The sequence below is a fragment of the Lepidochelys olivacea genome (assembly GCF_965140295.1).
Source record: "Lepidochelys olivacea isolate rLepOli2 genome assembly, chromosome: 1".
Taxonomy (NCBI): domain Eukaryota; kingdom Metazoa; phylum Chordata; order Testudines; family Cheloniidae; genus Lepidochelys; species Lepidochelys olivacea.
In genome coordinates this window covers 162,440,856-162,466,569 of record NC_140411.1, presented here as the reverse complement: position 1 = coordinate 162,466,569, position 25,714 = coordinate 162,440,856, and the positions used below count along the sequence as shown (strand labels likewise).

General features: G+C 41.9%; 1 protein-coding gene across 1 annotated transcript; it reads right to left on the bottom strand.

Annotated features, from left to right (window-relative positions):
- Positions 1-3,713: 3,713 nt before the first annotated feature.
- Positions 3,714-25,700, bottom strand: PSMG1 (proteasome assembly chaperone 1). Its single transcript, XM_084639905.1, has 7 exons — positions 25,463-25,700; positions 22,949-23,058; positions 19,595-19,746; positions 18,948-19,010; positions 14,785-14,983; positions 14,001-14,137; positions 3,714-3,927 (listed from the first exon to the last, which is right to left on the bottom strand). Exons 1-7 carry the CDS (start codon positions 25,594-25,596, stop codon positions 3,853-3,855), a joined length of 870 nt encoding a protein of 289 aa, XP_084496031.1. The 5' UTR covers positions 25,597-25,700; the 3' UTR covers positions 3,714-3,852.
- Positions 25,701-25,714: the final 14 nt, after the last annotated feature.

Here is a 25,714-nt window from a genome sequence, read left to right as displayed (position 1 = left end):
TTCTCCTATGTGAGATTCACCTGCCTTAACCATAAGACCATCATCTCATTTCCTGCAGTCTCCTACCTTGTTTGCTAACACATCTTCCAACTTCTAGAGCAAACGAAGCTGGAATCCTACAAACAACTTCCTTAACAGCATAATTCTGATTCATTCCTTGGGCACTCTCCATCCTGTTCTTAATGAGGCAAGGGTCCTAGGGAAAAAAATAGTATCCAAATATGTAATTCAAGACTATCCTCATGCATATGGCACAAGGGGGTTGAATTAAGGTTGAATGGGCTGTTCCTTACTTTTGAGCTCCTGACTTTGCAACCTTAATATATGTTTTTAAGCAGTTTTTGCTGTGTACTATCCCATAGGTTTTTTGTTTTTTAAAGGAAAAAGGTAAAAAAAATCTGTAATTGTAATAACCCCTCATCTTGGATCACTGATAGTGCTTGAACTCTGACTGTCCAGCACTACAGGGCAACTCAAGCTACAGGACTAACTGCATTAGCTGAGAGCACGACAAGGCTGGGGTGTGGGAAAGGTAGAATGGCCTGCTGGAGACACGCATGGTGATCAGGGAGAGCTTGCACCCGAGAGGGGGTACGCATGGTGGATCCAACATGGAGTGGGCTGTTGAAGGAACCCTAGGCTGGCTCTTTTTCTCTTCCCTACCCCAAGAGATTTAGGGAGTTCCTTACCCAGGTGATGTCCAGGTGGAAAGGAAGAGAGGTGCAGGGGCCACATACTGGGTCGGAGGGGTGGAGTTAGTGGAGGGAGCCTCGCCCAGCTGTTTGTTCCAGGGAGTCCCAGTGCAGCGTGAGCTACTATGGCCACAGCTTTGGTGGGAACATCTCAGCCCAGTCCTAGATTAGAATGTTCATGGTGCTGTTACTTTGGTATGACAGAACAAAAGCAGAGAAACGGTGATTTTCTAAAGTTTATGTCTCAACCAAACTTGAATTTCATGGGACAAAAAAACAACTCTGGAGCCAAGTAAGTGCCTTTCTCCCTGCTGAATTTCAAAGGCTGGCTGCAAGCAACATAGGGAGAGGTTATAGCTTCTCAAACCAGATTGCAAGAATCTTATAAAAACATGTCGGGCAACTTGTATCCAGGGGTGGCTGCCAGGTCCCCCTATAATAAGACTTGTAAGAAGAAAACTCTTCCAAGTTGAGGAAGGTGTTTGGGGGGGAGGGGAGGCCAGAGGGGCAGAATTGTGGTTGCAAATTTTGTGGGGGGAAGGGTGTTTGTTAAGCTGCTGCCTCTGGAATCCATGTTGAATAAGACTACAGGATTTTTTAAAAAGCAAATCACTGTTCTATTTTCTCATAGTGGAGATGGCGGATATTTCGGATCCACAGAACATGAGCTGATGCCAACTGAAGCTAATGGAAAGAGGCTTATGAACTTCAGTGGGCACTGGATCAGACCCATATATTTTCAGGCCATTAGATTTAATCTGATCTCCTGCATAGTCAAGACCACACAACTTCACTCAGTAATTCATTCAGTGAGATGAATTTGAACTAGAGCACATCTTTTATAAAACATTCAGTCCTGATTTGAAGATTTCAAATTATGAAGACCCTATCACATCCCCTGATAAGTTACTCCCAAAGATAAGTCACTCCTTGTTAGAAACACAGTATACACTTTTTTCCCAGTTCTAATTTTTCTAGCTTTGATATCCAGACTTTGGATTTATCAGTTTTTTGGTTTTTTTTTTAAAACACCTTCATAATAAATACATCATTTTTCCTTTTTGCTTAGTATAAGCTGGGAGTAAATTCAGCTGTATTTAAGGTACTATTTTGAAAAGTTGCAAACTGCAGTGGTAACTAAGACAAACACTAGAAATATACTTTCTATTTCTGTAAAACGGTGGTCTGCAGAACCCTGGGGGTCTGCACACGCTGTCTAACAGCAACCTTTTGCAGACCTCTTACCATACACTAAAGTGGTTTTCAACCGGGGGTCCGCAGACTATGTCTAAAATTTCCAAAGGGGCCCACATCTCCTTTGAAATTTTTAGGGGTCCACAAATGAAAAAACGGTTGAAAACCACTGCTGTAAAAGTTTACAAGTATTGTTATTTATTCAAGGTTTTCCTCTGCAATCTTCAATTTACAATAAATAAATGTTCACATTTGAAATGTATAAGCAAGCAAGTGGGGTAGCCAATGAACAATTCTTTCATGGCAAAAATATTTTCATCTCAGGTCATACCTACAAAGCAACCCTAGAAACGGGTTTTCTTCAAATTAAGTAAAATTTGTTTTAGAAGTAAAAAAAGGAAAAAGGTCTCCTCACTTGTACATTTCAAAATATACCACTTATATAGTGGTGGCCACTTGTTTTCCTGAGCTCTAAACTCTTACTATATTAACAGTACTTTAAATGAAAGCACCCAATGATGAGAGGCTTTACACTAATAAAATTTGCTGAAGACTTGGTCTTACCTTCATCAATTATCACACTATAAGGCCAAATATAGCAGGGGCAGTTGAGATTCTAGCACAATATAAAGTGAGTCAGAAATTTCAGAACTAGGCAAAGTAATGCAGTTAAGACACAAAACTGTACTGTTACAAGTATTCCAGTGAGCTTTTACCATAAAAAAAAAAATCAAACTGACTATGCTGAGAACGATCTAAGCCACAGCAAATTCAAAGTAATCTCTCTTTCCTGTAAAATGACCCAAATATATTTTAAAGTTCTCATTGTAGCACCAGCACTCTGATACAGTTGGCTGCAACAGAATATTAACTCTTCATGCCACATTTGTAATTATGATTTTGAATACACGGGCAGGGACAATATACAGTTAGTGTACCACCGCTTTATGCCAATTCCAAAATTTAATTTTAAAAACACAGTCAGAACAACGTTATAAGTGATAGGTTTTTAAAATATTAACCTCTAAAATCATTTTAACTTTAAATATTGAACATTTAAACTATTTGCTTCTCTTTGAAAATTTCCTATTCAGCATAAAGGTGACTGTTGTTCTTATTACTCCTTTGTCAACTCAGTTAAAATGGCTGAAGCAAATTTTTATTGTATGGATGTAGACAGACTTTTAATATTAAAGTCAGTTTTGATTACCATTTGTATTACTGCAGTACCTAAGAATCACCTAAGAAAAGTTTTGGCCTGCAAAATATATGACTACCATGAAGTATAATTTCTCTTTATGTAAGAGAAGGGTGGCTAAAATATTGAGGCAAATTCCAAAGGGAAGTAAAAATGGAGTCATGTATTTCACCTGCTTCCTAGATAGTTGATAATTCCATGTTCCCACCACTTCTACTTAGGTGTAAAAATACAATTCAGGATTCCACCATCTGCATTAGTAAATTTCCAATATGTCTTTAAGATATAAATATTCTGTATATAACATTTGAGAACTTCTGAGTATCTTTATTCAGATCACCCACATAGATTTTTAAGACAACTCAACTTTTATAACTCAAAATAAATTTTACAAAGTATGACATTAGATATCAAACCTACTTTTCTGTTTTGAATATAGCATGTCTATATTTAAAACAAGTCATTCGATCCACTTAGAGGATGAAATGCACATTTTTCCCAAAGTCATCTTCTTTGGGTTAATAAACTGTTAAAAATATACTCCCATCTAGTGAAGCAAGAAAATCTGACATGTGTAAAGCCACTCTAGGCATTGAACAATGCTCAAATAAAAAGAGTACCTCAAAATATAAAAAAAACCTGTTAGGATTTATTCCACTTTTAAAGAAGCAGCTATAATTCCAAAATATCTTCAAATAAGCAACTGGAGTTACAAAAGTACACATCAGACTTGAATGTCCTGATTGGTGATAAATGTCCACTTTATCTTTACGTATAGATGTTGTTATGAATTTCATTGGTTGTCACTAATTTCTTCAGTATCTCTGTGCTTTTGGACACATCCTAGTAAAATAAAGAAATAGTCATCACTAGTAGGTTACACAACAGTTCAATCATACCCACTCAAAACTTTATTACAGTGAATAGCAATATGATTAAAACACGAACTACAGTAACTCCTCACTTAACATTGTAGTTATCTTCCTGAAAAATGCAAGTAAGCGAAACCATGTTAAACGAATCCAATTTCGAATCCAATTTCCCCCTAAGAATGAATAGAAATGGGGGGTGGGTACACAGCAATGACGACTGTGAAGTTTGGTTGAGGTGGTGAAGTCAGAGAGTGGAAGAGGGTGGGATATTTCCCAGGGAATGCCTTACTGCTAAATGATGAACTAGCACTCGGCTGAGCCCTCAACAGTTAAAAGAAAAGGAGGACTTGCGGCACCTTAGAGACTATCAAATTTATTTGAGCATAAGCTTCCGTGAGCTACAGCTCACTTCATCGGATGCATACAGTGGAAAATACAGTGGGGAGATTTTATATACATAGAGAACGTGAAACAATGGGTGTTACCATACAGACTGTAACAAGAGTGATCAGGAAAGGTAAGCTATTACCAGCAGGAGAGTCGGGGGGCGGCGGGGGGAAAAAGAGAACCTTTTGTAGTGATAATCAAGGTGGGCCATTTCCAGCAGTTGACAAGAACGTCTGAGGAACAGTGGGGGGGGGGCGGGAATATACATGGGGAAATAGTTTTACTTTGTGTAATGATCCATCCACTCCCAGTCTCTATTCAAGCCGAAGTTAATTGTATCCAGTTTGCAAATTAATTCCAATTCAGCAGTCTCTCCTTGGAGTCTGTTTTTGAAGTTTTTTTGTTGAAGAATTGCTACTTTTAGGTCTGTAATCGAGTGACCAAAGAGACTGAAGTGTTCTCTGACTGGTTTTTGAATATTCTAATTCTTGACGTCTGATTTGTGTCCATTTATTTTTTTACATAGAGACTGCCCAGTGTGGCCAATGTACATGGCAGAGGGGCACTGCTGGCACATGATGGCATATATCATATTGGTAGATGCGCAGGTGAACGAGCCTCTGATAGTGTGGCTGATGTGATTAGGCCCTATGATGGTGTCCCCTGAATAGATATGTGGACACAGTTGGCAATGGGCTTCTTTGCAAGGATAGGTTCCTGGGTTAGTGTTTTTGTTGTGTGGTTGCTGGTGAGTATTTGCTTCAGGTTGGGGGCCTGTCTGTAAGCAAGGACTGGCCTGTCTCCCAAGATCTGTGAGAGTGATGCGTTGTCCTTTAGGATAGGTTATAGATCCTTGATGATGCATTGGAGAGGTTTTAGTTGGGGGCTGAAGGTGATGGCTAGTGGCGTTCTGTTATTTTCTTTGTTGAGCCTGTCCTGTAGTAGGTGACTTCTGGGTACTCTTCTGGCTCTGTCAATCTGTTTCTTCACTTCAGCAGGTGGGTACTGTAGTTGTAAGAACGCTTGATAGAGATCTTGTAGGTGTTTGTCTCTGTCTGAGGGGTTGGAGCAAATGCGGTTGTATTGTAGAGCTTGGCTGTAGACAATGGATCGTGTGGTGTGGTCTCGATGAAAGCTGGAGGCATGTAGGTAAGTATAGTGGTCAGTAGGTTTCCAGTATAGGGTGGTGTTTATGTGAGCATTGCTTATTAGCACCGTAGTGTCCAGGAAGTGGATCTCTTGTGTGGACTGGTCTAGGCTGAGGTTGATGGTGGGATGGAAATTGTTGAAACCAGGGTGGAATTCCTCAAGGGTTTCTTTTCCATGGGTCCAGATGATGAAGACGTCATCAATGTAGCGCAAGTAGAGTAGGGGCATTAGGGGACAAGAGCTGAGGAAGCGTTGTTCTAAGTCAGCCATAAAAATGTTGGCATTCTGTGGAGCCAGGCGGGTACCCATAGCAGTGCTGCTGATTTGAAGGTATACATTGTCCCCAAATGTGAAACAGTTGTGGGTGAGGACAAAGTCACAAAGTTCAGCCACCAGGTTTGCCGTGGTATTATCGGGGATACTGTTCGTGATGGCTTGTAGTCCATCTTTGTGTGGAATGTTGGTGTAGACGGCTTCTACATCCATAGTGGCTAGGATGGTGTTTTCAGGGAGATCACCAATGGATTGTAGTTTCCTCAGGAAGTCAGTGGTGTCTCGAAGATAGCTGGGAGTGCTGGTAGCGTACGGCCTGAGGAGGGAGTCTACATAGCCCGACAATCCTGCTGTCAGGGTGCCAATGCCTGAGATGATGGGGCGCCCAGGATTTCCAGGTTTATGGATCTTGGGTAGCAGATAGAATACCCCTGGTCAGGGTTCTAGGGGTGTGTCTGTGCGGATTTGTTAACACATTGTTGTTAATGTAGCCTCACACTCAACAAGGCAGCACGAATGGAGGGAGGGGAGACAGCATGGCAGAGACAGACAGACACGAGCATTGCCCCTTTAAGCGCGATGACCCCACTGTAAGTACATTACCTTTTTAAGTAGATCAGCAAGTTGAGATAGCAGCTGCTGCTAGCAAGCTCCCTCTGGAGCCCTGTTGTGTCCCCCGCACTGCTCTGTAGAGCAGGGTGGGGGTGGCAGGAGCGGGGGACATTCTGACATTAGCACCCCTCTTCCGCCCCATCCTTTGGACAGCAAGCAGTAGGCTCCTGGGAGCAGCTCCAAGGCAGAGGACAGGAGCAGCACACGGCAGTGGGGGGAGGGACAGCTCAACTGCTCGGCAATCAGGGCTGTCCCTAGCCATTTTGGTGCCCTACGCAGCTCCCCAGCGGGTGCAGGAGCAGGCTTGAGGGGCAGGAGAGAAACCGACCCCCAGCACGAGCCGGCGGAGCAGAGCGGCCTGGGGCTGGGTTGCTCCACTTCCCGCCGCCGGGTGATTGTAGGGTACCCGCACTCACGGGGCGGTGGGAAGTGGAGCGACCTGGCCCCAGCCTGCTCCGCTCTGCTCTGCTCCCCTGGCTCCCAGCCTTGGGACTTGGCGGGGGGCAGGGGGGAACTGTCCCCCAGCACTCACCGGCAGCATGGCTGGGAGATGGTGGAGCGGAGCGGGCTGGGTCGCTCCACTTCCTGCCATCTGGTGAGTGCAGGGTGTGCTTGATTCCTGCTGCAGTCCCCCGTGGATGTAGCTCAGGGGAAGGGGTTGAGTGGGGGCAGGGTTGGGGCAGAGCAGGAGCGGGAGGAGGTGGGGTGGGTGCACAGCAGGGGCGGGGGCTTTGGGAAAGAGGCGGAGCAGGGGCGGGAGCAGCTTTCCTGACTGGTTCAGCCGGCCAGGGGATCAGGCTGGCTGCTGGAGCAGAACGCAGCTGCACAGCCACCAGAAAATTTGCATATGAGTAAGGAAGGCCCTGCTGGGCAGCTGCCGCACAGGAAATTTAGGGGGGCTGGTGGTCCACCCTGGTTCCAAGCCTCCATGACTAGCTCCAATGGGCTGCTCTTTCTGCAAGCAGTGGACAAAGCAGGCGGCTGCCAAACAACTTATAAGGGGGCACTGCACAACGAGCATGTTCTCTAATTGATCAGCAACGTAACTGGGACGACTTTAAGTGAGGAGTTACTGTATAAGTAAGAGTCAGGTGTTATGAAAGAAGATATCTAGAGAGCCAGTGAAAGTTCCAAAGGTCTCCAGTTGAATCACACACCGGGACTTGTTAACCTGTATTCCCCCCCTCAAACAGTAACACCCACAAAAGGGAGGAGGAAGGAGGCTGTATTTTTATTTCCCCTCAACAAAATTCTAATATCAATTTAGAAGACTTGTTGTAACCTAAAATTCATAGGTGGTATCTGAAACCTGGAATTTGCATCTCAGTCACAGCTGAAACCTGAGCATTTCAAAGATTCTCCTACCAATCACTTTTTCCATTTAAACTCACGTTCAACTGGCAAAAGCAGGGCAAGTACTTTACAGAAGCCATTCTGTAAACAAACATTTTAAAAAAAAGGAAAATACTCAACTTTTTGCTTGCTGATGGAGACAGTGTGGCCCAGTGGATAGAGCACTAGACTAGGACTCAGAAGACCTGACCGTTTAGGGGACTTTGGTCCTAAATTTCTTTTGAAAATGAGATTTTGGCTCCTAAATCAGTTAGGTGTTGCAATACTGAGCATACCAAGGCAAAAATACCTTTAAAAATCTGGCCCTTTATGATTAATATGTCCCTGAAGTTTGTACTCTTTCAGCTTTAAGAGAAGTTGATACAACTAAAAAAAATTGTTTTCAAAATAATGTTTAAATGAGATCTAGAATCGCTCTCATCTGATACACAGCTAATAGAATAGCGCCATTTTGACTATGGATGCACAGTTGTAAGATATTAGCTCACGGATCAGTAAGCAACAGGAGTAGCTTAGAGGCTTTTAATAAGATCTATAGGAAGTTCTAGTTACAATAGTCACTTGAAGTTATTCCTTTAAATACCTGATTATAATAAATTCAAAAATGAAATGATTCTTGTGAATCTAGAGCTTCTATCACAGAAGGAAGCAGCTTAAGGAATTTAAGTGTTCCAATTTCTAAGGTTTATATTTAGGAAGGTCTGTTAATCCAAGTTTGTCTCTTTCTCAAATACAGACGCTCCCCGACTTACGCAATCATTCCGTTCCAGATAGCCTTGTGTAACCCAAATTTTACGTAAGTCGGAAACATATATTGTGCAAGCATAAAAAACCCAAACAAACAATTACAACAATTAAAAATATTGCATTTACATAAGAATGGCTATACTGGGTCAGAGCAAAGGTCCATCCAGCCCAGTATCCTGTCTGCTGACACTGGCCAATGCCAGGTGCCCCAGAGGGAGTGAACTTAACAGGTAATGATCTAGTGATCTCTCTCCTGCCATCCATCTCCATCCTCTGACAAACAGAGGCTAGGGACACCATTCCTTACCCATCCTGGCTAATAGCCATTAATGGACTTAACCTCCATGAATGGACTGAACCTCCAGTTCTCTTTTAAACCCTGTTATAGTCCTAGCCTTCACAACCTCCTCAGGCAAGGAGTTCCACAGGTTAACTGTGCGATGAGTGAAGAGGAACTTCCTTTTATTTGTTTTAAACCTGCAACCCATTAATTTCATTTGGTGGCCCCTAGTTCTTATATTATGGGAGCAAGTAAATAACTTTTCCTTATTCACTTTCTCCACACCACTCATGATTTTATACACCTCTATCATATCCCCCTTAGTCTCCTCTTTTCCAAGCTGAAAAGTCCTAGCCTCTTTAATCTCTCCTCATATGGGACCTGTTCCAAAACCGTAATCATTTTAGTTGCCCTTTTCTGAACCTTTTCTAATGCCAGTATACCTTTTTTGAGTTGAGGGGACCATATCTGTATGCAGTATTCAAGATGTGGGCGTACCATGGATTTATATAAGGGCAATAAAATATTCTCCGTCTTATTCTCTATCCCGTTTGCTTTTTTGACTGCTGCTGCACACTGTGTGGACGTCTTCAGAGAACTATTCACGAGGACTCCAAGATCTTTCTCTTGATTAGTTGTAGCTAAATTAGCCCCCATCATATTGTATGTACAGTTGGGGTTATTTTTTCCAATGTGCATTACTTTACATTTATCCACATTACATTTCATTTGTCAGTTTGTTGCCCAATCACTTAGTTTTGTGAGATCGTTTTGAAGTGCTTCACAGTCTGCTTTGGTCTTAACTATCTTGAGCAGTTTAGTATTGTCTGCAAACTTTGCCACCTCACTGTTTACCCCTTTCTCCAGATCGTTTATGAATAAGTTGAATAGGATTGGTCCTAGGACTGACCCTTGGGGAACACCACTAGTTACCCCTCTCCGTTCTGAAAATTTACCATTTATTCCAACCCTTTGTTCCCTGTCTTTTAACCAGTTCTCAATCCATGAAAGGATCTTCCCTCTTATCCCATGAGAGCTTAATTTATGTAAGAGCCTTTGGTGAGGGACCTTGTCAAAGGCTTTCTGGAAATCTAAGTACACTATGTCCACTGGATCCCCCCTGTCCACATGCTTGTTGACCTCCTCAAAGAACTCTAATAGATTAGTAAGACATGATTTCCCTTTACACAAACCATGTTGACTTTTGCGCAACAATTTATGCTCTTCTATGTGTCTGACAATTTTATTCTTTACTATTGTTTCAACTAATTTGCCCGATACGGACATTAGAACGGTCTGTAATTGCCAGGATCACCTCTAGAGCCCTTCTTAAATACTGCCGTTACATTAGCTATCTTCCAGTCATTGGGTACAGTAGCTGATTTAAAGGACGGGTTACAAACTATAGTTAATAGTTCCGCTATTTCACATTTGAGTTCTTTCAGAACTCTTGGGTGAATGCCATCTGGTCCTGGTGACTTGTTACTGTTAAGTTTCTCAATTAATTCCAAAACCTCCTCTAGTGATACTTTAATCTGTGACCATTCCTCAGATTTGTCACCTACCAAAGATGGCTCAGGTTTAGGAATCTCCCTAACATCCTCAGCCATGAAGACTGAAGCAAAGAATTCATTTAGTTTCTCTGCGATGACTTTATCGTCTTTAAGTGCTCCTTTTGTATCTCTATCGTCCAGGGGCCCCACTGGTTGTTTAGCAGGCTTCCTGCTTCTGATGTACGTAAAAAACATTTTGTTATTATCTTCTGAGTTTTTGGCTAGCTGTTCTTCTAACGCCTTTTTGGCTTTTCTTATTACATTTTTACATTTAATTTGGCAGTGTTTATGCTCCTTTCTATTTACCTTACTAGGGTTTGACTTCCACTTTTTAAAAAGATGGCTTTTTATCACTCTTCTTTTACATGGTTGTTAAGCCACGGTGGCTCTTTTTTAGTTCTTTTACTGTGTTTTTTAATTTGGGGTATACATTTAAGTTGAGCCTCTATTACGGTGTCTTTGAAAAGTGTCCATGCAGCTTGCAGGGATTTCACTCTAGTCACTGTACCTTTTAATTTCTGTTTGACTAACCTCCTCATTTTTGCATAGTTCCCCTTTCTGAAATTAAATGCCACAGTGTTGGGCTGTTGAGGTGTTCTTCCCACCACAGGAATGTTAAATGTTATTATATTATGGTCACTATTTCCAAGCAGTCCTGTTATAGTTACCTCTTGGACCAGATCCTGCGCTCCACTCAGGACTAGATTGAGAGTTGCCTCTCCCCTTGTGGGTTCCTGTACCAGCTGCTCCAAGAAGCAGTCATTTAAAGTATCTTACCTTAATCCTATTGTTATCCTGGCACACTGAAGGCTGCATTTTGGTGGTGGATGACAATGGGTTCAATTTGTAGATGAGGAAGGAGAGGAGGAGACATTACATCATCGGGGTTGCCAGAGGGGGCTTTGGAAGTGGAAGGCTGTGGAGATGTGGACGTTGCAGGCCTTTACAAACTTATTGAGAGATGACTGGATAGCGGCCTTTTTTTTCTCTTCATATATCTGTCTATAACAGGCCAGCGTTTCGTCAATGCCTCTGTTCACTTTCAAGAATCGTGAGGAATTGGGGTCCAACTTCTCAAACCTTGCCATTGCAGAGTCAATCTCACAAAATGCAAGTGCCATCTCCTTGGTGTTGAAGTGTCGTGGCTCTTCTACTTCAACTTCATCCTCAGCTTCAGTCTGCTCCAGCTGAAGCTGCTTGGCAAGCTTCACAATTTCATCTGCCACCTCCTCCTATGTTTCATCTTTTCTGAAACCTTTATAGCTGTGTACAAACTGTGGGCACACTTTCTTCCATATGGCATTCAAACAAACTTGGGTAACCTCTGCCCAGGCCTGAGCAATGTTTATGATGGCTAGGTAAATGTTATGCGATTTTTGGAAATTGTATAAAGTCTTGCCAGTCTCTCCGTCAGTTGCTACTACTGCCTGTGCAAATGTGCTTCGTAGATAATAGGCTTTAAAATTAGCAATGACACCCTGATCCATGGGCTGTAGGATCGAAGTTGTGTTAAGAGGCAGAAACGCGACTTTTACATTAGGATGAACACTGTCTAAATGTGCGGGATCTCCAGGAGCATTATTGATGATAAGCATAATCTTGAATGGGATGTCATTTTCTCTGCAGAATTTTTCCACTTCAGGGATAAACAAATTTATAAACCAGTCTTCGAAAAGTGCCATTGTGATCCAAGTCTTTTGATTTGAATAGAAATGAACTGGAAGGGTAGCCTTGTTAATGCCTTTAAACGCACGGGGATTTTCTGAATGATAAACAAGCAACGGTTTCAATTTGCAATCTCCAGCTGCATTACCCTGAAGCAAAAGTGCCAGCCTATCTTTTGCAGCTCTAAACCCTGGCATTGTCTTTTCCTCTTTTGAAATGTATGTTCTGTCTGGCATTTTTTCCCAAAACAATCCAGTCTCACAGCACAGCAAATCCTTAATGTCGATATAACCACATTCTTCTGTAAGTTTTCGTAACACTTCGGGATACTTTTCAGCTGCTTTTGTATCAGCACTAGCAGCCTCACCACTCTCTTTTACATTGTGAAAATTTGCATTGTTTAAATCTATTAAACCACCCATGACTAGCCACAAACTGTGTGTTAGGATCACTGTATTTTCCCTTTATGTCTTCAAAAATACTTTTAGCCTTAGCTTGAATAATCATTAGGTTAAGGCGCACACGTTTTTGAATCTGATCTTCTAACCACATTGTTAATAATTTTTCCATTTCATAGATGGAACCAGAACGCTGCTTCATTAGGACTGTTGATTTTAAAGGAGCAGAGCCTTTCACATGCTCTTTTATGTGTGCACTATCATTCAAAATACTTTTCACTGCTGAGGTAGCCAATTCAAGTTCACGAGCAACTGACGACAGGCTTTGTCCACCTTTGTACTTTTTCACTATTTTCATTTTCTGTTCTGAATCAATCTTCTTTCGCTTACAAACTGGTCCTGCACACTTGCTATCACTTGGTCGCTTTCCAGGCATGATTTGAATGAAATTATAGGGTGAAACAACAGAAATACAAAAAGAAAAGGAGGACTTGTGGCACCTTAGAGACTAACAAATCTATTTGAGCATAAGCTTTCGTGAGCTACATCACGAAAGCTTATGCTCAAATAAATCTGTTAGTCTCTAAGGTGCCACAAGTCCTCCTTTTCTTTTTCCGGATACAGACTAACACAGCTGCTACTCTGAAACAGAAATACAGTATCACTGAAATAACACGAGACTGAGAGAGTGCAAAGCCTTCCCTTGTAGGAGATGTTACTGCTGTATTTCTCTGCACATTGCACTACAGTACTTTACCTTTCCATATGCTACGCAATATTTTTTGCAACTCGAAAATTTTATTTATGCCTTATGGAACTTTTTGCGTAGGTTGAATTTGCGTAAGTCGGGTCTTGCGTAACCCGGGGAGCGTCTGTACTATACATCTAAGTCTCATTAGTCTACAACAGGGGTCGGCAACCTTTCAGAAATGGTGTGCCAAGTCTTCATTTATTTACTGTAATTTAAGGTTGTGTGTGCCAGGGGCTGGTGGCTGGAACCCCAAACCGGCAGCGGACTGATCCGCTCAACCCGCTGCTGGCCTGGGGTCCCGGCTGCCAGCCCCGCTCGGCCTGGGGTCCCGGCCATCCAGGCTGGCAGCAGGGACCCCAGGCCAGCAGCAGGCTGAGCCACGCAGGGGTTCCGTCCACCAGCCCGTCAGGCGGGGTCGCCGTCAGGCTGCCGGCTCCGCTCAGACTGCTGCCAGCCCGGGGTTCCATCCATCCAGGCTGGCAGTGGGCTGAGCGGGGCTGGCAGGCGGGACCCCAGCTGGCACGGGGCCAAGCGGCCAGAACCCCAGGCCAGCAGCGGGCTGCGCTGCTCAGCCTGCTGCTGGTCTGGGGTTCCGTCCGCCAGCTCCGGCCAGCCAGGGTCCCAGCCACCGGCCCCGCTTAGCCCACTGCCAGCCTGGGGTTCTGTTCATCCAGGCAGGCAGCGGGCTGAGTGTGGGCGGCAGCGGCCGGAACCCCAGCTGGCAGCAGAGTGCCACTAAAAATCAGCTTGCATGCCGCCTTTGGCACGCACGCCGCAGGTTGCCGACCCCGGTCTACAACCTCAGACACTCCAATACTACAGTGATGGAGGCCAAAGTGACAGAACTTTCCACTAATCTTTAAAATTAAACTTTACCTTGACTAAACTCTTCAGGTTCTTAGAAGAAAGCACAGGCTTGAATGCTTCAATTGTAACAGTGTCCAGTTTGATGACATCCGTGTAACACTGATACAGCACTGCAGGAATCTGCCATACTTGACAATAACTCAGAACTAAATATAACCAAAAAGAAAAAAGACTGTTACATCAAAGTAATCTAATCCACACTGCATAACATCTCGTTTCAAGTTAAGTAATATATCATTTTGCTCTGGGGTTGCATCTCTGACCATTTTGGCTAACAGCCATTGAGGGACTATCCCCCAAGAACATATCTAATTATTTTTTAACTCAGTTATCCTTTTGGCAGTCACAACATTCCCCAGCAAAGGGTTCCAGAGGATGACTGTGCATTGTGTGAAGAAGTACCTCCTTATGCCTGCTAATTTCATTGGATGACTCCTGGTTCAAGATATACTACATAACATTACATTTTACAGTATAAGCTGTTAATTACAGAACATAATTTTTGTATATCTCAGCAGTTTTACATACCGATGTGGAAAATGCCAAAGTGCTGTGAATTAATTTTCAAGATAATTAATGATAAGATAATTAATGTTATCTTCCTGGCTCATTCACTAAATTATATATTGGAGGATAAACTTAAAAGTAGGATCATCTGTTAAACGTTATGCTGTTCAAAATTAACATTCACCAATAAATGTCAATGGCTAGCATAGGACACAAGCATAACCTTGCAATACAGCAAAAAAAATAAATGGATGAATGCAAGTGTATAAATGAAGTTGCATAATACCAGCAGCAGGGAGACCCTGTACAATATTTGGCTGCTCCAGCAGTGGACAACAGACTCTCTCTTTGAATTCTTTTGTCTTTAAAGCTTTCAGAAAAGGAGAAGGAAGCGTTAAAGTGGATTCAGGAGTTTTATAATCAGTTACAGGACATGTCGAAAGAATGGTTACTTGCAGATCCTCCTCCCGCATACAGCCAAAAACCTGGAATGAAAATATTAATTCCAGCATAAGTGAGGTTTATGGTAATACAGAAATGGAGTCCAATTACAGAAGACTGGGTTCATTTTAGTTTAGATGGCAAAAAGTAGTTTCTCTCAGATTTACCAAGTTAATTGACAGTTTTACCACACCCTCAAAAGCAGGAATTACTGTGTTCTACAGCTTCAATCAAAACAAACTACTAAACAGGAGGAGGTAACAATTACACATCTGTCAAGTCTACTGACTTGCTCTGTAGGCTTCAGATTGTTGGCCCTTTCTGCAGAGAAACTTGAACGATTACTTTTCCTAATGTGAGAGTGGATAGGGAAAGGAATCCATATGAAATCAGAATGATTGTGTAAATTAAGAAAGAGCCTTCAGATTACATTTCCAAGTTTATCTATTCACTAGATACTCCATAATAGCTAATTCTTTTTTTTTTTTTGGCTTGTTTCCACATTTTAGATTTCTCATTTCCTCCTATCTGAAGTTAAAATTTGCTGAGAACTTCTAGGGACAGCCTGGGAATTTTTAAGGTTTATTTATTTTGACCTCAAGAAATAATGTTGCAGAAAAAATAGGAATTAGGACTGTCAAGCAAATAAAAAAATTAATTGCAATTAATCGACCAGTTAAACAATAGAATACCATTTATTTTAAATATTTTTGGATTTTTACTACATTTTCAAATATATTAATTTCAACTACAAAGTGTACAGTGCTCACTTTATTTTTATTACAAATATTTGCACTGTAAAAAAATACCATTTTTCAATTCACCTCATACAAGTACTGTAGTACAATCTCTTTATCATGAAAGTTGAACTTACAAATGTAAAATTATGTAAAAAAAAACTGCATTCAAAAATAAAACGATGTAAAACTTTAGAGCCTACAAGTCCACTCAGTCCTACTTCTTGGTCAGCCAATCACTCAGACAAACAAGGTTGGTTCCAACTTGCAGGAGATAATGCTGCCTGCTTCTTGTTTACAACACCACTTGAAAATGAGAACAGGCATTCGCACGGCACTGTTGTAAGCTGGCGTTGCAAGATATTTATGTGCCAGATGTGCTAAAGATTCATATGTCCCTTCATGCTTTAACCACCATTCCAGAGAACATGCTTCTATGCTGATGATGGGTTCTGCTTGATAACGATCGAAAGCAGTGTGGACTGATGCATGTTCATTTTCATCATGAGTCTGATGCAAACAGCAGAAGGTTGATTTTCTTTTTTGGTGGTTCAGGTTCTGTAGTTTCCGCATCAAAGTGTTGCTCTTTTAAGGCTTCTAAAAGCATGTTCCACACCTTGTCCCTCTCAGATTTTGGATAGCACTTCAGATTCTTAAACCTTGGGGCGAGTGCTGTAGCTAGTTTTAGAAGTCTCATATTGGTACCTTCTTTGCATTTTGTCAAATCTGCTATGAAAGTGTTCTTAACATGAACATGTGCTGGGTCATCAGCCGAGACTTCTAGAACATGAAATATATGCAGAATGTGGGTAAAACAGAGGAGAAGACATACAATTCTCCCCCCAAGGAGTACAGTCACAAATTTAATTGACACAATTTTTAATTAGCATCATCAGCATGGAAGCATATCCTCTGGAATGGTGTCCGAAGCATGAAGGGGCATATGAATGTTTAGCACACCTGGCATGTAAATACCTTGCAACGCCGGCTACAAAAGTGCCATGAGAACGCCTGTTCTCACCTTCAGGTGACATTGTAAATAAGAAACAGGCATCAGTATCTCCCGTTAATGTAAACAAACTTGTTTGTCTTCGTGACTGGCAGAAGAAGTAGGACTGAGTGGACTTGTAGGCTCTGAAGTTTTACACTGTTTTGTTTCTGAGTGCAGTTATGTAACCAAAAAAATCTTCATTTGTAAGTTACACTTTCACGATAAAGAGATTGCAATTCAGTACTTGTATGATGTAAACTAAAAAAATACTATTTTGTTTATTGTTTTTACAGTGCATGTATTTGTAATAAAAAATAACAAAGTGAACACTGTGCATTTTGTATACGGTGTTATAATTGAAATCAATATTGAAAATGTAGAAAAACATCCAAAGATATTCAATAAATTTCAATTGGTAATCTATTGTTATAAGTGCGATTAAGCACGATTAATTTTTTTAATCACAATTAACATTTTTGAGTTAATCACAAGAGTTAAATGCGATTAATTGACAGCCCTAATAGGAATACATTTTTGGATCCTTGACTCTTCCACATACAACCTTCAGATGTTACTACTGTCTACTCTAAGATCAGTACACACTTACTAAAAATGGCTTCATTTTCTACATGGTGTTATGTCATTTTTACAACTGATTAGTTAGTAAAAATGTGCAGATATCCCTCCCACCACCTTCTTAGGATTCATCACCATGAAGAAGACAAGGAACAATATGGGAAATATGCTACAGAAGTTCTCTTATTTATGTACATGGTAGCCAAATACTAAATTCCTCCTAAAGATAGACAATCCTCCACATTAATGTTTTGTTACCCTATAACTTGAAAACAAAAAGAGACTTGCTTCTGATGATTTATGCTTTCCTTGGGAGAGACTCTGTAGTGACTGAAGAACCAGCAAAATTATGAATTCACAGGAGATTGAAGGCAGAGCATTGGGGGGAGAGAGCAGCAAAGGAAGAAAAGGGGGGTTTTTAGTCAAACTGCTAACCAAAAAAAGAAAGCTGAAGTTTCTATTAACATCTATTTAACTGCAATGCCTAATAGAATATAACACTTGTTACAGATTAGCATCTCTGCCCCATAGATTGTCACTTAAGAGCTCAGAACAACAAGGTTCCTAGAACCACAAACTAGGAAAGACATGACATTGATGATATTTCTCAGGCAAGCAAACAAATCAATCTCCAGTCTTTACTTTTTTTAATATATATAAGGGTACAATTCAATTTTAAAATCTCTTTGCAGATCTATAAAGCACATTTTATTTTCCTTTCTGCCTCACCAAGACTGCCACGAACTTTTTACACAAGTAATTTGCATAATGTTACCAAACTCCTATGATTTTACCTAAGCCTCGCAACATCTGTTGTGTTTGTTAATACTTCAGCTCCTGAAGTTGTGATTATTTGAATCTGAGCTTTCACTTAAAAAAAAAAAATTTTAAAAAAAATTGTAACCCATGAGGTTGCAGGAAAAAATATGAAAAATAGGATCTGAGTGTACACTACACTTCAAAAACTAGAAAGCAAACAAAAAGAACCCAATATTTATTTAAGAATATCATGATTTTGAAGTTGATTACATAATAGTTTCAGATCTGACTCATGTCTTTTGAGTGACTGGGGTTGACAATATTGCAAATTGTTCCAGCAGCAGCCTCTCTGTACGGTAGAATGGGCAGAGTTATAGTGATGGAACAAGAGAGGCAGGAACTGAGCACTTCTCCCTCAAAGAAAGAAGAACACACACTCCTCAGTGAGGACTTTGCCCATGCTAAGTTTCAAACTAGTTATTTTTGGCAGCCGTAGCTCTGTACAAGTGCTGTTACATTTTTCTTTCCTAGACAAAAAAACCCAACCAAAAACACACAAATTTTTTCCATATTCCTGTAACCCAAACGCGGTTAGAATAATTCACCTCTGTTGAAATCAACCCCAGAAAATTTAAGCCTGAAAGGCAGATGTTTCTGAAAAGGAGTATGAGAAAACAGAGGCTCTCTCTATTGGAACTGTTTTAGAAAGTTTAATTACAGCAGACGCAACCAGTACCAGCCATAGTGGGATTTGACAGAACTTCCTGGTACAAAATTCAAACAACATTTAGTTTTTGAGTATTGCGGGGTGGGGGTGGAAGGGAATGGAAAGCAATATAGAAAATAACTGAGCATTATAAGAAGAGGTGTTTTGTTTTTCTTATAAGAGGTCCCTGCCCCCCCCCCCCAAATTCTTTGCCTAATTCCTGTTAATCTAAATTTTACCTTTTCAAGCCATTGAAATTGCTGATCCTCAGCCACATAGCAATTGCACTGGCACAATAATACCTGAAAAGACAAAATTGTAAACAAGCGAGTCAGACAACTCAGTTACAGTTCCTTTCAATATCTTTTTAATATGAGACAGACTCTACATGAACATGATATTGATTACACTCACACTATATACTACTACCATTTCAATGAGGATTTTTCATCTGCAACTGGTATGAAGCACTCCATCTTGCCATGAATCTTCCTTGTATTGTACATAAAGGGCCAGATATTCATCCAATGTAAATCAATGTAGCTTAATTACATCAGTTTATGCCAACTAAGGATATGACTCAAAATGTTCACAGAGAACACCTATTAGCCCTAGACTTTGTGGGTGGGAGTTAACACCTAGAAGTAACCTTGAATTCCATAATTTAGTACAGCTACGTGGCAGAACTGAGTACCCTAAACTTCCTGAAATGCAGCGCATGTCTCAGCAACCTCGTCAAGTGAGCTGTCAAATCAATTTTTTTGATGTGGTAAGCTAAGAACACTGCAACCTTATTGGTTTTCTTTGCTGAAAAGACTCACTCTTACTCTCTTTCTCAACAGAAAATCAAATAGGGAGAGAGAATCATTTTTAAATGATTACTTACTGTTGGATCAGATATTAATTTGTAGAACAAACAGAAAGCATCTGTTGGAAGAACACTTGTTGTATTTGATGTTCTGCACCACTCATTCCATAATTTGACAGCTCCAACTGCTTCCCAGCATCCAGAATTCAGGACAAAAGAGGACAGGAAAGCTGTGAACAACATCAGTATTAGTTTATATAGTAATATCAGATATGTGAGACATTCCCATTGAAACAAAAATCACTGTTCTACACAAATTTCCTGAACTGGATTACTACAGTTTGTTTGTGGTTGGGATTTTTGGAGGAACTCATTATCAATTACACACTAGTGGTTGCAACAAAACCATAAACTTTAGTGCCCTTTCACCTGGAAAGGTCAAGAATTTAAAAAAAATCTCAGTTAATATTAATCAAATATATGTTATGTATATTCTAAATACTGCATGTGTCACCTGGAAATATTTTGTTTTTCTCATCAGATACTACAAAACAAACAGAAAAAGCTTGACCCTTATTTGTCATTGAATCAACAGACACTGTCCACTGTGACAAGTTCTGTACCGATCCTGACCTGTCTCCCTGTTTTCCTTAAGCCCTCACAAAATCTTTGGTAGCAGTCTGGATGGCAGAGAGAACCATCTCCGTCCAAAATCAGTATCAAATCTACTGCATTCGTTAATTGGTTGAAACTACATGATAATATGTTCAGAATTGTTTCCCTTTCAGACTCATCTCCCATTATTAGACACTCAAACAGAACATGCTAAAATGCAGCTATTTCCAACAGCCCAGGGAATGAGTGCTACAGTCATGCAATATAAGCCTCCATCACAGGGACCATGATGTGATTTTCAATTCTGAAACAAATCAAACCCAAGTAGCGGAAATAGCAGGAGTGCACTGTTCAAATACTACTTGCACTTTTGTCTTAATGAGTGAAGCAATTTTTCTTAGCTTGTTAATCCACAGCATCATGGTTTTGGTACTAGCTTCTTCCTCAGCACCAAGACTCAGAGCAAGGCTCTGCCTGCTTTTGCCAAAAGTGAACTTCACAATTTACAGGAAGTGATCAAAAGTAGGGCTTGAAGAATTTACCAGACACCACCTAGCCAGAGACTAAGCATATTAATCAGACACCAATATTAAGAGAGGAATAAGGGGGGCCCACTCACAAGTCAAATCCAAGGGCAAATCCCTGGTGAGAAAGCCAGATTCCATCCCTAGTTGATAGGAAACGAAGGTGCTAGAATTCCTACCCTACTCTGCTCAATGCTCCATTCTCAGAGGCTTTGTTTAGACTAGGATTTAAAGGTTTCAGATCACATCAGCTAGCTCAAGCTAGCACACGCCTTCAAAAATTCTAGTTAAGACAAGGCAAGCTGTACATTAGCATATGCTAAACAGGTCAAGCTAAAGCCATGGGGGAAGCAAAAAACCCAAGCTTTATCTTGACCAGCTTAGCAAGTGCTAAAGTACAACTTGCCTTGTCTTAACTAGTTCTAGAATGTGAGAGTTAGATTATGTTAGCTAGTTCAAACTCACACTACATCTTTAAACCCTGGTCAAGACTAGATTTAAACAGGGTTTGGAAATTTGAAGTCCCAATCCACCCTTGGGCTGCTGGAAGGAATTTTTCCTCTTTCCTACCAATTCATGGCTGTGGGGGACTCAGACTGCAAGAAAGAGGTGTCTTCATTATTCTATTCCCCTCCCAGTTTTCCTGGCTGTTATAAGGCAGAGCAAGCAGGTATACAGTAACTCCTTGCCTAATGTTGTAGTTATGTTCCTGAAAAAATACTACTTTAAGCGAAACGATGTTAAGTGAATCCAATTTCCCCATAAGAAATAATGTAAATGGGGGGGGTGTCTAGGTTACAGGGAAATTTTATTCTCCAGACAATCTATATCTATTATACACACATGGTATAAGTTTTAAACAAACAATTTAATACTGTACACAGCAATGATGATTGTGAAGCTTGGTTGAGGTGGTGGAGTCCGAGGGTGGAAGAGGGTAAGATATTTCCCAGGGAATGACTAACTGCTAAATGATGAACTCGTACTCGGCTGAGCCTTCAAGGGTTAACACATTGTTGTTAACATAGCCTCACACTCTACAAGGCAGCACAAAGGGAGGGAGGAGACATTGTGTGTGAGTGAGAGAGACGTGCATTGCTCCTTTAAGTACACTGACCCCACTCTAAGTACACTGCCTTTTTAAGCAGATAAGCAAGTTGAGACAGCAGCTGTTGCCAACAAGCTCCCTCCATCCTGAGCCCTGTCTTGCCCCACCCCGCTCTGTGGAGATGGGGTACAGGAGCGGGGAGAAGGGGGACACACTGACATTACCACCCCTTCCCCTCCCCACACAGCAAGCAGGAGGCTCCCGGGAGCAACTCCAAGGCAGAGGGCAGGAGCAGCACACGGCAGTGGTGGGAGGGACAGCTGAACTGCCTAGCAATTGACAGCCTGCTTGACGGCTGCCACACACAGGGACCTGATAGGCAGCTGCCAGTCCACCCTGGTTCCAAGCCCCCACCAGCTAGCTCCAACGGGCGGCTCTTTGTGCAAGCAGTGGACAAAGCAGGCGGCTGCCAAACAACATTAAAAGGGAGCATTGTGCAGCTTTAAATGAGCATGCTCTCTAATTGATCAGCAACATAACAACGTTAACCAGGATGACGTTAAGTGAGAAGTTACTCTCTCTCTTCTCATCCCAAAACAGATTATTTCCATTCCACTGAAAAAATTTTCAGGGCCTGCCTTTGCTCATACTCTTAGCTTCTGAGTGGCAGACTGAAATTGACATTATCGATGAAGTCATCTTTATGGGATGATTTGCATTTTTAAAGAAGTGTCAGATAACCACATGGGATAGATGCTTTTTTAAAAATGTCTTTTTAAATGCTACCTTCTGCAGGTATCGAAAGAAATAAAATAAAGACACTTTCTGGCAAAGCAATGTACAACTGCAGAAATATTGGTGCTTACATTTGGAAAGTTTACATTTGGAAAGTTCTCCTCACCAACATCAGGTCTAAAAAAGTTTATCTCCTGAATGAAAAACGGAAATAATTAAAATCCCTCCAGAGGACAGCCAGAATGCCTCCTGCAGGAGCACTGCAATTCTCTACCCATTCTTCCAGGCACCCAGATTGCTGCTACCCTTTGCATAAAAGGGAGTTTAACAGTCATGGTGAGACCCAAAGCAAAATGAAACATGTCTTCAAGTAGAAAAGTGCTATCTTAGCACACACACCTTCCCCACGTTCCTACTTCTTACTGCTCAGTATTCAAAAGTTACAATGGGAGCAGGGCCGAACAATTGTACAGAGTTTCTAAAGCTTTTCTCTCAGTCTGGACCACTTACCTACAGAGTTATGTCCAATCGCCAATATAAACTTAGAGCAAGGAAACTGCTCATCTATAAAGCTTCCAGTAGATGCACTTAACTTCGAACTCCAAAGGATGTGGACCTCCCTAGCATAAGAAACAGAAATAGGTTAAATACAAACAAAACAAACAGTGGATGAGAACACAGGTTGTGCAATAAGATTAGATCCATTTACCCCTCTGTATGATCTAGAAAGACAATAAAAAAAATAGTTCTTGTGAGAATCATCCTGTTTTACAAAAAGGAAGGAACACAAGCCAAAACAGGGAAAAAAACAGGTGAAAGAATATTTAGATAAGTTAGATGTATTCAATTCAGAAGAACCTGGTTAAATTCACCTTTGGGCATTTAAGTAGCTAGCTGGAGTAATCTCTGAACCATTAGCAATTATCTTTGAGAACTCACGGAGGACAGGTGAAGTCTCAGACAACTGGAGAAGAGCAAACACAGGACTGAGTTTTAAAAAGGGGAACAAAATACTTGGGGAACTACAGACCTAACTTCAACACGTAGAAAAATACTAGAACAAATTATTAACTAATCAAATGGTAAGCATCTAGAGGATAATAGGGTTCTTAGGGCATGGCTACACTGGAAACTTCAAAGTGCTCCAACGGAAACACTCCCACGGCAGCGCTTTGAAGTGTGAGTGTGATAAGCTCTGAGCGCTGGGAGCACGGCTCCCAGAGCTTGGAGCCTATCTACACAAGTGTTTTAAAGTACTCAGACTTGCTGCGCTCAGGGGGGCAATTTTGCACACCCCTGAGCCAGCAAGTTACAGCGCTATAAAATGTAAGTGTAGACAAGCCCAAACTAATAGTCAACATAGATTTCTCTAGAACAAATCATGTCAAGCCAACCTAGTAAGGCTTTTGACACAGTACAGACGCTCCCCAATTTCCGCAATTGTTCCGTTCCGGAAAGCCTTGCGTAACTCGAATTTTGTGTAAGTCAGAAATGTATACTCGAACGTTACGCAAAAAAAAATAATAAAAAACCCGCCTCCTATTTCTAGCTTATGGAACTTTTTCCGTAAGTGTGAATTTGCGTAAGTCGGGTCTTGCGTAACTCAGGGAGTGTCTGTACCACATGACATTCTCATATGCAAACTGGGGAAATGTCGTCTAGAAGGAATTACTATAAGGTACGTGCCATAATCTAAGAGTAGTAATCAGTGGCTTGCAATCAAACTGGAGAGATGTATATAGTGGAGTCCCGCAGGGGGTCTGTCCTGGGTCCAGTACTATTCAACATTTTCATTAATGACTTGGATAACGGAGAGTATGCTTATAAAATCTGCAAGTGTCACCTAGCTGGGGGGGCTGCAAGTACTTTGGAGGACAAGATTAGAATTCAAAACCACCTTGACAAATTGGAGACCTGCTCTGAAATCAACAAAATTCAATAAAGATGAGTGCAAAATACTATACGTAGGAAGGAAGACATCAAATGCACATCTACAAAATCGGGAATAATTGGCTAGGCACTAGTACTGCTGAAAAGAATCTGGGAATCATAGTGGACCACAAATTGAATATGAGTCAACAATGTGATGCAGTTGTGAAAAAGGCTAATATCATTCTGGGGTGTAATAACAGGTACGTCAGATAGAAACACAGAAAGTCTTGTCCCGCTTTATTTGGCTACTGGTGAGTCCTCAGTTGAAGTTGCGCGTGCAGTTCTGAGTATAGGAAAACGTGGACAAACTGGAGAGAGTCCCGAGTAAAAACATAAAAATGATAAAGTTTAGAAAACTAAGAGGTTAAAAAAAAATAGGCATGTTTTAGTTTTGAGAAAAGAAGACTGAGGGGGCTTAGAAGCAGAGAGACTTGATAGTCTTCAAACACAGTTAAGGGCTGTTACAAAGCCTGCAGGTGAGGCAGGTGATCAACGTAATTATCTTAAATCTACAGCAAGGAAGATTTAGGTTCCATATTAGTAAAAAATCCCAGCTCTGAGGATAGTTAAGCACTTTAAAAAAACCTCAAAAGAATTTGTGGAATACCCATCGTTGTCCAACCTGTTCTTAAACACCTCCAAACAGCTGTCAGGGATGTCCAGGTATACCCAGTCCTGCCTCAGCACCGGGGACTGGATTAGATGACCTCGAGGTCCCTTCCAGCCCTACACTGCTACGACTCCTCCCTAACACCCAGAGAGACAAGAGGAGAGGAAAATAAGCTCAGACCAGAAACTGAGCTGAGCACAGGCCAGTCCGCACCTGCCTCCCCCCCGAGAGGGCTGCTCTCATCCGGCTGGCAGGGATCGCCCCCCTCCCGCCGGCCCAGCCGCCCCCTGGCTGCGCTTTATAAAGACAACGCGGCTCCAGGGCCCGATCCCGCGTGTTCACCACAGAGAGCGTCCGAGCGCCTCATGGGCTTGCTTCAAGCTCGCGCCCTGCGCCCGCCCGCTCCAGCGGGGGCTGGAAGGGGAGGGTGGGGCCCTGTCCGGCTGGGCTCGCGCCCCCCCCCCGCGCGCTGCCCCCGCTACCTTTTCTTCTCCAGCCCCCGGCGGATCTCGCGGTCCTCGGGCGTCTCCTCGCGCTCCGCCGCCGCCGCCTCCTCCTCGTCGTCCACCCCGGCCCGGGATGGCGCCGCCACCACCTCACCGAAAAACGTCGCCATCAGGCCGCCCCCACCGGCGACAGGGCTTCGCGGAACGGCTCCAAGTCCACTCCCGACGGCTCAGGAACGCTGGCCACGCCCCCTCCCCGCGACTGCGCAGGCGCCAACGAAGCTCAGC

What these genes read in the sequence shown, in the direction of transcription:
- PSMG1 (XM_084639905.1), bottom strand. Translation starts at nt 25,596, where the DNA reads ATGGCGACGTTTTTCGGTGAGGTGGTGGCGGCGCCATCCCGGGCCGGG. An exon ending in AATTAATATCTGATCCAACA is followed by an intron (nt 19,011 to 19,594) that starts GTAAGTAATCAT and finishes TTGTCTTTTCAG; the next exon opens with GTATTATTGTGCCAGTGCAA. An exon ending in ACCTGAAGAGTTTAGTCAAG is followed by an intron (nt 3,928 to 14,000) that starts GTAAAGTTTAAT and finishes TTATTTTACTAG; the next exon opens with GATGTGTCCAAAAGCACAGA.